Consider the following 13560-nt stretch of genomic DNA (forward strand, 5'->3'; position numbering starts at 1 on the left):
AAGATCTACAAAAACAAACATACACATAAAAATCTCAGATTCAGAATTTTGTCCCTGCCAGGCATGGTGGGTCATGCCTGTAATTCCAATACTTTGGGAGGCCAAGGCAGGACATGACTCAAGGACAGGAGTTCAAGACCAGCCTGGGCAACACAGCAAAAATCCATCTCTACAAAACTTTTAAAACATTATCTGGGAGCAGTGGCATGCACTTGTGGTCCTAGCTACTTGGCAGGCTGAGGCAGGAAGAGTCCTTGAACCCAGGAGTTTGAGGCTGCAGTGAGCCATGATCGTTCCACTGCACTCCAGCCTGGGTGACAGAGTAAGATCCTGTCTCTAACTTTAAAAAAAAAAAAAAAAAAAGGCCGGGCGCTGTGGCTCATGCCTGTAATCCTAGCACTTTGGGAGGCCGAGGCGGGCGAATCATGAGGTCAGGAGATCGAGACCAACCCGGCTAACATGGTGAAACCCCATCTCTACTAAAAATACAAAACTTAGCTGGGTGTGGTGGCCGGCGCCTGTAGTCCCAGCTACTCAGGAGGCTGAGCTGAGATCACATCACTGCACTCCAGCCTGGCGACAAATCGACACTCCGTCTCAAAAAAAAAAAAAAAAAAAAAAAAAAACCAGAATTCCGCCAGTACTTACTAGCTGGTTACATTGGCAAAGTTATTTAAACTTCTGTGTCTGGTTTTCTTATCTGTATAAAAATAACAATAGCAACAACCTACAGGTCTCTTAGGATTGTGTTGTTAAACTTTGAACCTCCTCTCCCTTTCTCTACCCACATCCTATCAATCAATCAACCTCCTAAAAATGTTTATCTCCAATTCCTTCACTCTTTTCCTACCACCCTAGATGATGTAAACTACCACTACTTCTTGCCTAAATCATTATCATAGTCTCCTAGCTGGTCTTTCAAATTCCACTCTCTTCCCCCTCCAATTCACTGTCCACGTGGCAACCACAGTAATATTTTAAAAATATAGATTATTAGCTACCCTACTATACAAACACTTCAATGGTATTGTACTACTATGAGAATAAAGACCTACATCTTTAATGTGGCCTACATAACCTAGACCCTTGTCATTCAGCCCTATGATTACTGTACCCTGTCACACAGATTTTCTTCCAGTTCCTCAAATGTGTCAAGCTCTTTCCCATCCCAAGGCTGCTTACAAGGAGCATTCTGCTAGGAATGCTCTCCCCATCCTTTCAAACAACCAGCTCATACTTATTCCTCAAGTTTCAGAGTAAATGTCTCTTCTTTTTTTTTTTTTTTTGAGACGGAGTCTCACACTGTCACCTGGGCTGGAGTGCAATGGCGTGACTTTGGCTCACTGCAACCTCCACCTCCAGGGTTTACATGATTCTCCTGCCTCAACCTCCCAAGTAGCTAGGATTACAGGTGCACACCACGACACCTGGCTACATTTTTGTATTTTTAGTAGTGACAGGGTTTCACTATGTTGGCCAGACTGGTCTCAAACTCCTGACCTCATGATCCACCCACCTCAGTCTCCCAAAGTGCTGGGATTACAGGTGTGAACCACCACGCCTGGCCTAAATGTCTCTTCTTTAACGTCCGAGCGCAGTGGCCCATGCCTATAATCCCAGCACTTGGGGAGGCCGAGGCAAGCGAATCACTTGAGCCCAGGAGTTGGAAACCAGTCTGGGCAACAAGGCAAAACCCCATCCCTACAAAAAATTTAAAACTTAGCCACGTTTGGTGGCACGTGCCTGTAGTCTCAGCTACTTGGGAGGCTGAAGTAGGAGGATCACACAAACCCAGGAGGCAGAGTTGCAGTGAGCCAAAACTGCGCCACTGCGCTCTAGCCTGGGCAACAGAGTGAGACCCAGCCTAAAAAAAAAAAAAAAAAAAAAAAAGTCTTTATGTGTTCTCTGATTACTTAATAAAAATTGGGTTATCTTTATTTCACAAGGTTATGAAACATAAGAAAACGGAAGGCAAAATATTTATGGAGGCAAAATATTATATCTAAACAAAAATTAGATTATTTTGGGAAGAAGTACAAGTTTAATATCCCTAATACAAAATACAAAATTCAAAATGTTCCAAAATCCAAAACTTTTTGAATGCCAACATGATATTCAAAGGAAATGCTCATTGGAGCATTTCAAATACTGGATTTTTGGTAAGGGATGCTCAACCAGTAAGTATAATGCAAATAAATACTCCAAAATCCAGAAAAATCTGAAACACTTCTGATTCCCAGCATTTCATAAGAGGGATACTCAACCTGTAGACATATGTTCAATCTCCAATCACTACACTATAATTTAATCCAGAAGAAAGGGTAATGTCAAAGTCAGTGATTTCTGAATTTTGGTTCGGACTCAATGCACCTAAATTTAAAGGGTAATATCACCTGACTCAATGCATCCAAACTTAAGAGTAAAAGCACCTGACATACCTATTTTGTAAGACTATGATTACAAAAAAAAATCTGACTCCTTTATTAAAGGCTTTCCATCTACAGAAAAATATAAAATATTTTCATAAGATCTCTGAATTAAAAGTGATCTGAATAATTAGTTCACACTCTTCGTTTTCTAGATGTAAGAAACAATAACTTGCTCAAAGACACACAACTACCCAGGGTTTACACAAGGACCAGCAGCCTCAAGAAACTACAGGCATACATAGAGTAACATCATTGGGACAAGAATGGGTTATGTCCCAAACCAGATTCTTGCCTGTTCTACCTTGAGAGTTAGTCAACTACTATAGTTGCATGGTTTTGTGCTCAAAAAATAACTTTAAAAATCATACAAACAAAACAAAATTAATTTCTCTATTTACCAATTAGAAAGAGCCTGCAAAGCTGCATTCATGTAACAAGTATTTCCAATATTTTTCAAACCTGTAAGACCTATTAAGAAAAAATATACATGAAGTCATCATTCAATAAAGCAAAATGACTCAATTTTAGGGGTCATTAATATGGTTCCCAAATTATATTAAGGACCACAGAAATACAATACAGCAACTTGAATAATTCAGAGAGGTCATACTTTTGGAAGCCTTACAATCACCAAAAATTTTGTTTTGTTTTGTTTTGACAGAGTCTCGCTCTGTTGCCCAGGCTGGAGTGCAGTGGCGCAATCTCGGCTCACTGCAAGCTCCGCCTCCCAGGTTCACGCCATTCTCCTGCCTCAGCCTCCTGAGTAGCTGGGACTACAGGCGTCCGCCACCACACCCAGCTAATTTTTTGTATTTTTAGTAGAGACGGGGTTTCACTGCATTAGCCAGGATGGTCTTGATCTCCAGACCTCGTGCTCTGCCTGCCTCAGCCTCCCAAAGTGCTGGGATTACAGGCGTGAGCCACGGCGCCCGGCCACAATCACCAAAATTTTGAGTTTTACATAAATTCAAGGATTAAACAGTTCAACCTTTGAAATTTGCACAGGAAGAATAGCCTTTCCTATTAACATTTAAGACTAGATGTTTTTAAAAATCATTAATTGAGGCTTTTACATTTATTATAACTAAAGTTTAATTATTTTGAGAAATAGTTTAATGACAATGCAAAAAAACTCATGTCATGATAAATGATAAACATCCTTTTCCTTTCCGTTTCAATGTATTGCATTGAAAGTAGTATTTATGCCAGGCACGGTGGCTCACACCTGTAATCCCAGCACTTTGGGAGGCCAAGGCAGCCAGATCACGAGGTCAGGAGATCGAGACCATCCTGACTAACAGGGTGAAACCCCATCTCTACTAAAAATACAAAAAATTTGCCGGGTGTGGTGGCGGGCGCCTGTAGTCCCAGCTACTCAGGAGGCTGAGGCAGGAGAATGGCATGAACCCAGAAGGCGGAGCTTGCAGTGAGCCAAGATCGCACCATTGCACTCCACCCGGGGCAACAGAGCGAGACTCCATCTCAAAAAAAAACAGAAACAAAAAAGAAACTAGTATTTATTAGGTTGAACCATAGGATACTGCTGACAATCTACAAAAACGGCAATTTCATATGGTTCAAGCTAATACGAAACAAAGCCATTGAATGACTTATCACTTCCATATATAGTCAAGTTCACTTTCATCAGTTTACTTTCATTATTAAAAGATGAAATAAATGCTAAAAAAAAGTTATAAATGCTATTTGGATTTGGAGCAAAATGAAGAAAATTTAAAATTCTAAAAACCTCTAAAACGAGACTGAACTATCACTTATTGATAAGTATCCAGTAAAATTAATAGTGTGGGCTAAATTAATGGGTTAAAACTGGGAAATACATAAAATATTTATATATTAGTCACATCAAGCTTAAATGAAAGTGTTAATTTCCAGATAATTATCTAAATATACATTCAATATACCACTAGCATCAATTATAAAACAGAAAATTTTAAGTTTATACTAAGAACAGTGGGCCTAAAAGAACATGGAAAATCCAAATAGACTGGTTCTCAATTTAGGGGAAGAAGGGAGAAGTGTATCACCTGATTCTTTTTCCAAATGTTTTCCCCTGAAAATTCTGCTAAGGGAATACCTTAATACCTAATACCTCCCCATCACTGACAATAGAAAAAGGAGTTGAGAAACACTGTTAAAACAGACCTCAAAAGGCAAGTTAAGCAAAAAGATCGTAAGGTTCAACTGCAAAAGAGTAAGTAGGATCCTAGCTTTGGTAAACTGATACCAGAGAAACCAAAAGTTTGTTTTGCAAATAAAATTTTACTAGGCCAAATTTCAAAGTCCTTTTGTTGTAATTATCAAGCCCGTTTTACCTCCACATTTTGAAACTTTTATATTATACGGTTTTCTAAAGAAACGGGCAGTGCCATACAAGGGTTACACAGGATTATTTTACCTCTTGCCCTAAGTTCATCTTCTTCGTCCACTTCTATATCCAGATCATCAAATACAGCAACCAGAGGAGTTTTTAATGTTGTATTACTGGGTATTTTAAAATCCTTGATAACAAAAAAAGAGAGCACACTTGAACAAATCCTTAAATTTTAAAAAAAGCTTTAATTGTAACATATAACATCTATACCATAAAAATTATTGAGATGTTATTTTAATAGTGGAACCATAAGAATTTGTGGTATTAGCAATTAAAGTAAACTTACATTTCTGTTTTAAAGGAAATAAGGATCTTCCCTAGATAATAGCAATGTCAGCTCCACTTTATTAACATACGTATTTGAGTTAAAAGGGCACTTTTTATAACTGAATTTTCTGAATTAAAACTCCACAATAACTGCAAGTATGTGACATTAAAAAGTCACATAGCTAAAAAGACCTCTGAAGGACACTATCCTACACTCTTTTCAGATCTAATTTTCTACAGGGAAAAAGGCAAAAGTTTTTCATCATAACACATTATCTGTAGACTTCTACAATCTCTCCTGATACTACTATATTTACTTTGCACACTTTTTTTTTTTTTCTGAAACAGAGTCTCACTCTGTTGCCAGGCTGGAGTGCAGCGGCATGATCTCGGCTCACTGCAACCTCCACCTCCCAGGTTCAAACGCTTCTCCTGCCTCAGCCTCCTGAGTAGCTGGGACTATAGGTGCATGCCACCACGCCCAGCTAATTTTTGTATTTTTAGGAGAGAGGGGGTTTCACCATGTTGGCTAGAATGATCTTGATCTGTTAACCTCATGATCCGTCCACCTCGGCCTCCCAAAGCGCTGGGATTACAGGTATGAGACACCACATCCAGCCTGCATGATTTTATGCATATTAAATAGTTCAAGCACTTACTTTAAAAATATTCTAATATTAATTTCCAACAATTGGCTTGATTCAGAGGTTGCAACTGATAACCTGTTACCCAAATGCTAGCAAACACTTAAAAAAAACTTTGAGCTACAGTTTAAAAAATTCAGAGATGACAAATAAAAATCAAAATTTGAAAGTTCTCTTGTAGTATCAGAAGCTTGAACTACAATGAACCAACATTCAGCAACACCCAAACAGAGAAAGAAACTGAGTAGCAGCATAAATTGAGCATGTACTCTGGTTCTCCAAGTTATTATAACCTTACTTTACCTCTAAAATGCAGGCATATGCACTAATTCCCAACCATTTTACTTTCCTGACATCTGTAGAGACTGGACATTTGAGTAGACTTCATACTCCCATTTTGTTTTTATAAAGTAATTGCTTTTAAAAAGATACATGCTCACTACAAAATATCTAAATGCATGCAAGTACAGAGGCTTAAAAGAAATCACTTGAAATTTTACTATCTAGAAAAAGTGTCTATTTGAAAAATCTTATTAATATTTGTATGGCTTCCAATATTTTACTATTTTGCAAATATCCTGTGGTAAACTGGATTCAAACAGCATGTAAGTTTTAGTCTACTAAATAAATCTATCTGAACAACTTTTTTCTTCTGAATAATTTCTTCAACAATGGGATCATAAGGAAGTTGCATGAAATTAAGTTTATGCCTTTTATGTGTTAACATATTTACAAGTCATCAGAAAATTATTAACAAGCCATCAGGAAAGTATCAGTATACTTTTTCTATCAGATTCAACATTAATTAAAGTTTGTAATCTTGATCTTTTCTGGTAGAAACGGCAACAGACAGCTTATTTAACTTACTTCTCTAGTAAGTGATGCTGATAATTTTGCCTTTATAGATTATTAGTTTCTTGTGTGATTAAACTTTGGTCATAACATTATACTTTTTTCTTTTTTTTAATTTTTTCTACTTATTACCATTCAGATATCTTCAGTGGGACAAACTTTCATTAATAATGTAAGAGGATTCAATAAAACTGCCATTTTCATACTACCTGGACTTCTGAAAAAGACTAAACATGTTTGTGAATGATAAATAGGTATAAGCGGGAGAAATAGTAATGGTTATAATTAACTAAAGCCATTCAACTGAGAAATTGAAAATGCAATAAATTACTCTTTGACTAAAATCTAGCCACCTTAAGTTATATCATGTGTAAGGCAAGCAAATTTATTATCACAAATGTCTACCATAAGAATGTGATACAAACATACAACAGAAAAACCTGAGAGTTGGTATCAGTGAACAAATACAGAAATATGTGATTTCTATAATCCACATGAGGAAAAAAACTCGCTCTTCATCAAATCTGATCAAACTCTGATCAAACGATGATCAGAATAAGAGGCCAACTATTTTAAGTTAATTTCCTTTTCCCTATTTTTCTATGAGTTAAAAATTCTGAAAATTAAGTGATAAATTCTGTGAGGAAACCTGTACGTTTTCTAAGTCTCTTGATCCAAAAGGAGAAAAACCTTTTTTTTTTTTTCAGATGGAGTCTCGCTCTGTCACCTAGGCTGGAGTACAGTGGCGCAGTCTCGGCTCACTGCCAGCTCCGCCTCCCAGGTTCATGCCATTCTCTTGCCTCAGCCTCCCAAGTAGCTAGGACTACAGGTGCCCGCCACCACGCCCGGCTAATGTTTTGTATTTTTAGTAGAAACGGGGTTTCACCATGTTAGCCAGGATGGTCTCGATCTCCTGACCTCGTGATCTGGCTGCCTAAGGCTCCCAAAGTGCTGGGATCACAGGCGTGAGCCACTGCGCCCAGCCCAAAGGGAGAAAAATCTTTAACCAAAGACTGATGCTAAGCTTCATTATATTCTACTTTGTTTTCAATAATAAGTAAAATGTTCACAGTAATAAAAAGGGGATGGAAGGGAGGACAGAATGAGGAAGAGAGCTGAATTAGTAACTGTCATTCCCTATCAAAGAAGGCCTACCACCTTTCTTGGAATCAGATTTACCAGAAAAAGATAAAGACTACTTCAGTCATTAAAAAAAAAAAAAAAACTTTAAAAATTCATTAAGGGCTTTTCCATCTTCAGACAGGTGGGCTTCAATCTCACCCTAATCTATCACTCTAAGTAACACAAGAAAGGGGAGCATGAGAACTTTATTTGAGAGAAAAAAGGCACATTACAGAAATTTTCAAAGTACAGGTTAGGCAGTATTCCTTTTTTAAAATTTTAGCTACATAACAAATTCTGAAAGTATTACCTGAATGTTTTACAGCTTAACTAAGTGGATCTAGATTATTACCTGGACACTGTTTTCTTGTATTTGGTGAGGTTGTCTTACATGAGGCAATGAAGGCTGAGTTCCTAATTTCCTATCCAAAAATACTTCTTTGCTGCAAGCATAACACCATACTCGAAGAGTGGTAAGGTTCACAGTTAGATAATGCTTTGTCTCCTATATCATTTCACAGTAGAGGGAAAAGAGGAACCAAAATTACATATACTTGAAAACAGTTCTTCAAAAGATAACAGAAGATAAACTGCTGGCCTTTGATGAGTAACAATATACTCAAAAGCCAGTTTAGAATACCAAAAAAAAAAAATTCTTTAGATAAACTTCTAAGGTATAATGAACAGTAACAATATGTAAGCCTACTCTAGAAATTACTCTGCCATTTTCCCCTCACTATTCATTATACAAAAAGATAAATGGAAGAGTATAAGACCTTGCTTTGCAGTCTGAAAATAAATATAACACAAGAAAATAATTAACAATAGCTAGTAACTACTCTAAGAAATCAGAATGGCAAAAGAACACAAATGACATGAGTCAAAGCATAAAACAGCTCCAGCAATATAGAATATATAATCCTGGAAAGATAAAAGTCTAGCCTTTCTCAACCAGAGTTCCGCTAGAGAATTAAGCCCTACAAAAAATGATCTAAGTGACTAATTTCTCAATTCTCCCAAGGGTGGTACACAGCAAGTACCATTTTAGATGCACGGAAAGAAGTAAATGATATACAATGATGCCTTCGAGTTTGGGTATTCAGGCTTAATTAATTCTCTAGAGGAATCCTGGTTGAGAACAGTTGATGCTGTAGAGGTATCAATGTGCATCTTAAAACACACTCATTCGAGAAACTTGTTTTCTTGAATTTAGAGAAATTTAGAATGGGAGGTCTACATAACACTACAGAAGAGGCATGCCAGAGTTACATGAGAAGTACCAAACAAGCAGAGCAAAGCAGAAAGGTGAGTCCAGTTAGGATGATGTGCAGGAAAAGGCAGTATAACATGAGCTGAGACTTAAAGAAGTTAGCCAGGCTATCTCATAAATCTATGTACCCATTCTCTCTCGGGCTTCAACCTCCTAATACGCCAGCTATCACCTCCAAATATCTGGAGATGTCTGGATGTACACTTTTTTTTTTTTTTTTTTTAGATAGAGTTTCGTTCTTGTTGCCCAGGCTGGAGTACAATGGTACAATCCTGGCTCACTGCAACCTCCGCCTCCCAGGTTCAAACAATTCTCCTGCCTCAGCCTCCCGAGTAGCTGGGATTACAGGTGTCTGCCACCATACTCAGCTATTTTTTTTGAATTTTTAATAGAGACGGAGTTTCGCCATGTTGGCCAGGCTGGTCTCGAACTCCTGACCTCAGGTAATCTGCCTGCCTCAGCCTTCCAAAGTGCTGGGATTACAGGTGTGAGCCACTGCGCCCGGCCGGATGTATGCTTTTGAAATCAGTGCTTTCTTAATCACAACCTCATTTTAACGTTCATCCTCCTAGCAATTCCCTTCCCTACCTTTCACAGAGAATGTAAGTGAAGTTTTAACTTAGAGCGCAAACTTGAATTAATAATGTTATACTGGCCTTCCCTTTCCTTCAGGTACTTTTTTAATAAGTCTTCCATTAAATTTTTTATATACATACCTGAGAATGTATGGTGCTGTGATCTACTTGTGATTCACCACAGCCAACATATGAACATCTATTCTATAAATAATTATATAGGAAGAAAAATAAGATACTTTATAATATACATGTAAATTTATAACAGCATTACAATTATATTTACAATTAAGTGTGGATTACCTGTTTTAAACTCAATGAGTAAATGACTTTCCAGTCATAAAATTTAACCAAATGTTTCCAGGCACAAAATAAAACCAGAAGATATATTTCTAAGCTAAAAGCTATGTCATTTCTAATAAAAGGCAAGCATAAAATACCTGAGTGATTTACTAAAAACTGCAAAAGCACTATAAATTAAGATCTTTCCAAAGTTTATTTTTTGTAATCAATAATGACCTTTTAAAAGCAAGTTTAATTTACAAAAATCACTTTAAGTGTCAAAAATTTTCTGGTTATGATTATTCAGATCCAAATTTATTATTATTATAGCAATCTTTTCAGGAAAAAACAGTACACACCTCCAGGCATGCCCAAAGATTCGGTCCTCGGACTTTACAATCCTGACAAGTACCCTATAAAAAGAAATAAAAGACAACATTGGTTATATTGACACAAACACATACAATTCACTAATGCACTGACATCATACATATTTTTAAAACATGGCTCATAGAGTATTATAACAATTTATGAAAACTACATATTCAAGAAAAAAGTGAAGTTTTTCAAGGAAGAAAAAACCTGTTTCTTACATGAGATTTTTGTATCAAATCTTCTTTTGTTATTTCACCAACTGAATCCAAATGTGGACAATGATTTCGAAAAGCTGACATTTTGTTAGGAATTTTTTCCTGTTTCCCAAGACTTTCAAAATGAGGTAACACCTGTAGGAAAAGTAACACACACACAAAAATTAGTAAGTGAATGCTTACAATGCCTGCAAAGATTCCAAAAAAATAAAAAAATAAAAATGCTAACACATTAAAAACGATTAAAAGATAACATAAGAATGATATGTTTATAAGTTTGCCCTGTAAAAGAGTGTATTCTCAAACATAGATGAGTTTTCAGAATTGAAGTTAATTTGAACACTGGAAATTTCTCTAGTACATAAACATTTTATTAAAATTGACATCTATAAATAAATGTAAGTTTGTTTTTCCATGACTTTTGCTGCTTTTCCACTCTCATTTCACTTTTTATAGATAAATAAAAGGGGGGAATATTCACGTTATTCAATTGTGAAGCATTTTTATCCTTTTTCTAAAAAAAAAAAAAAAAAAAAAACCTAATCCTTAGGCTGGACTACCAGTTGGAAAAAAAAAAAAAAAAACTTCAAGTAGAAAGCTTCATTTTTCTACTAATAGGACCCCCTACTGATGGCATAAATTAAATCATCTGGTATCCTGGCCTTATACCAGGATAGGCATTAAATTACATCAGGGTTTCTCAATCCCGGCACTACTGACACTTAGAGTCAGATAATTCTTTGCTGTGAGGTATTGTCCTGTGCATTGCAGGTTATTTGGCAACATTCCCGCTTCTATCCACAAGAGACAGACCAGCCCTGCTACCACTCTGAGCTCTGATCACCAGCGTCTCTAGACAGTATCAAATTATATCCTCCGGGGAACAAAATCTCTCCAGGTTTGAGAACCCCATTTTCATGATCTTTATAACCCCTGAAGTAGGTGCCATTATTAGCTTCATTTGCATATAAGGCTTAGAGATGCAAACTTTACTGATTCCACAGCGTTTGATTCAAGTAAAGTGAGTGATTTCCAAACAAAGGTCTCAAGTCTAATTTGGTATTTCTAGATCTTTTGGTTGTATCTTTTCACTAACAGGGTTTTTCAAGCTCTTAATTCAACTTTGAGGTTTGAGAACACTTTCTCAAAAAAAGTTAAGAATTTGCTAGGACAGAACAAAACAGTTTAAAAGTCTGAACTTCAGAAACATTGTAAATTTAATTTCTTTTGTGGTTTATAAGTTATTCAATAAACCATGCAGGTCTATGTAATACTTTACAACTACATACAACCCCTTTGTTACCCTATAGCTTATATAAGAGTATCTGTCTGCCTTTTATTAATTTATTTATTTATTTATTTATCTTTGAGAAAGAGTTTCACTCTTGTTACCCAGGCTGGAGTGCAATGGCGTGATCTCAGTTCACCGCAAACTTCACCTCCCAGGTTCAAGTGATTCTCCTGCCTCAGCCTCCCAAGTAGCTAGAATTACAGGCATGCACCACCACACCCGACTAATTTTTTTGTACTTTTAGTAGAGATGGGCTTTCTCCATGTTGGTCAGGCTGATCTCGAACTCCTGACCTCAGGTGATCTGCCTGCCTCAGCCTCCCAAAGTCTTGGGATTACAAGTGTGAGCCACTGAGCCTGGCCTCTGTCTGCCTTTTAAACCCATTGCAATAAATTTGCAGAAATATTAACACATTAGTAAATACGTTTTTTAATTACACTTTAAGTTCTAGGGTACATGTGCACAACATGCAGGTTTGTGTAAATACATTTTTTTAAGTTAAAAAAAAGTTGAACAAAATCAAACCAAATAATTCACTATTACACTGCAATGCACAAAATTCACCAGGAACTACTCTTAGGGTTAATAGTACAAACATTTCTTTTTTCTTTTGAGACAGGGCCTCATTCTGTCACTCACACTGTAGTACAACAGGGCAAACACAACTCACTGCAGCCTCATCCTCCTGGTCTCAAACCATCCTCTTGTCTCAGCCTCCCGTGTAGCTACAACTACAGGTGTATGCCATGTGATTAGACTACCCCAACCCAGAGAAAAAAACCACAGAAAAGGATTGGGTAAAACAATTCTCAAAGCCTTTAAGGGTTGTTTGTATTCTCATCAGCCACAGTTGAAAGACACCATAATAGAGGAAATAAAGTACTCAGAAAGGCATTGCCTCAATAATGGGAAGAAATTATCCTTAATCTAAAGGCTACTTTGGTTCTGCCTTTAAAAAAGTTCAAAAAGGGCCAGGCGCAATGGCTCACCCTGTAATCCCAACACTTTGGGAGGCCAGGTGGGCAGATCACGAGGTCAGGAGATCGAGAACATCCTGGCCAAGGAAACCCCATCTCTACTAAAAATATAAACATCAGCTAGGCGTGGTGGTGTGCACCTGTAGTCCCAGCTACTCAGGAGGCTGAGACAGGAGAATTGCTTGAACCCAGGAGGCGGAGGTTGCAGTGAGCCAAGATCACACCACTGCAATCCAGACTGGGGACAGAGCAAGACTATCTCAAAAAAAAAAAAAAAAAGAAAAAAAGAAAAAAAAGTTCAAAAAGAAGTCTTAAAAGGATCAAACTGTTCTGAAGGAACTGTGTTCAGAACAAAGCTTAAGGACATTTAAAGGAATGAAAAAATTCAGTACCCAACAAGGTGAAAATCACAATGACTGGCATCCAATAAAAAATGACAGGCTATCTAAGAAGGAAAATCTGACCCACAGTGAAGAGAAAAAGAAGAAACCAAGAAATAGGACCGATGACAGAACAAAGATAGAATAAATCTTAATCTTAAAAATTAAATCAGAACATCAGTGATATGGGGGAAAATGTTCAAATTTGATGAAAACTAGAGCCCTATAGATCCACAAGCAATTTAAACTCAGCACAAAACACACAAACTACACCATGCACATCAAAAACAAATTGCTTAAAACTAGTAATAAAAAGAAAATCTTGGCCGGGCGCGGTGGCTCAAGCCTGTAATCCCAGCACTTTGGGAGGCCGAGACGGGCGGATCACGAGGTCAGGAGATTGAGACCATCCTGGCTAACCCGGTGAAACCTCGTCTCCACTAAAAAAATACGAAAAACTAGCTGGGCAAGATGGCGGGCGCCTGTAGT

At 37.2% G+C, this 13560-nt stretch overlaps 1 protein-coding gene across 4 annotated transcripts in view; it reads right to left on the reverse strand.

Moving 5' to 3' along the window:
* The window catches only part of USP33 (ubiquitin specific peptidase 33), a 69944-nt gene that overhangs the window by 37322 nt on the left and 19062 nt on the right, over window positions 1–13560 (reverse strand). For all 4 annotated transcript variants that reach the window (XM_025392437.1, XM_025392428.1, XM_025392416.1 and 1 more), the window contains exons 2-7: window positions 10427–10558; window positions 10193–10246; window positions 9693–9755; window positions 8059–8211; window positions 4846–4948; window positions 2828–2897 (exon numbers count right to left, since the gene is read on the reverse strand). In XM_025392437.1, the coding sequence (XP_025248222.1) occupies window positions 2828–2897; window positions 4846–4948; window positions 8059–8211; window positions 9693–9755; window positions 10193–10246; window positions 10427–10507 (524 nt within the window). In that variant the 5' untranslated portion in view covers window positions 10508–10558. The remainder of the gene's footprint in view (window positions 1–2827; window positions 2898–4845; window positions 4949–8058; window positions 8212–9692; window positions 9756–10192; window positions 10247–10426; window positions 10559–13560) is intronic.

Source organism: Theropithecus gelada, chromosome 1 (assembly GCF_003255815.1).
Source record: "Theropithecus gelada isolate Dixy chromosome 1, Tgel_1.0, whole genome shotgun sequence".
Taxonomy (NCBI): domain Eukaryota; kingdom Metazoa; phylum Chordata; class Mammalia; order Primates; family Cercopithecidae; genus Theropithecus; species Theropithecus gelada.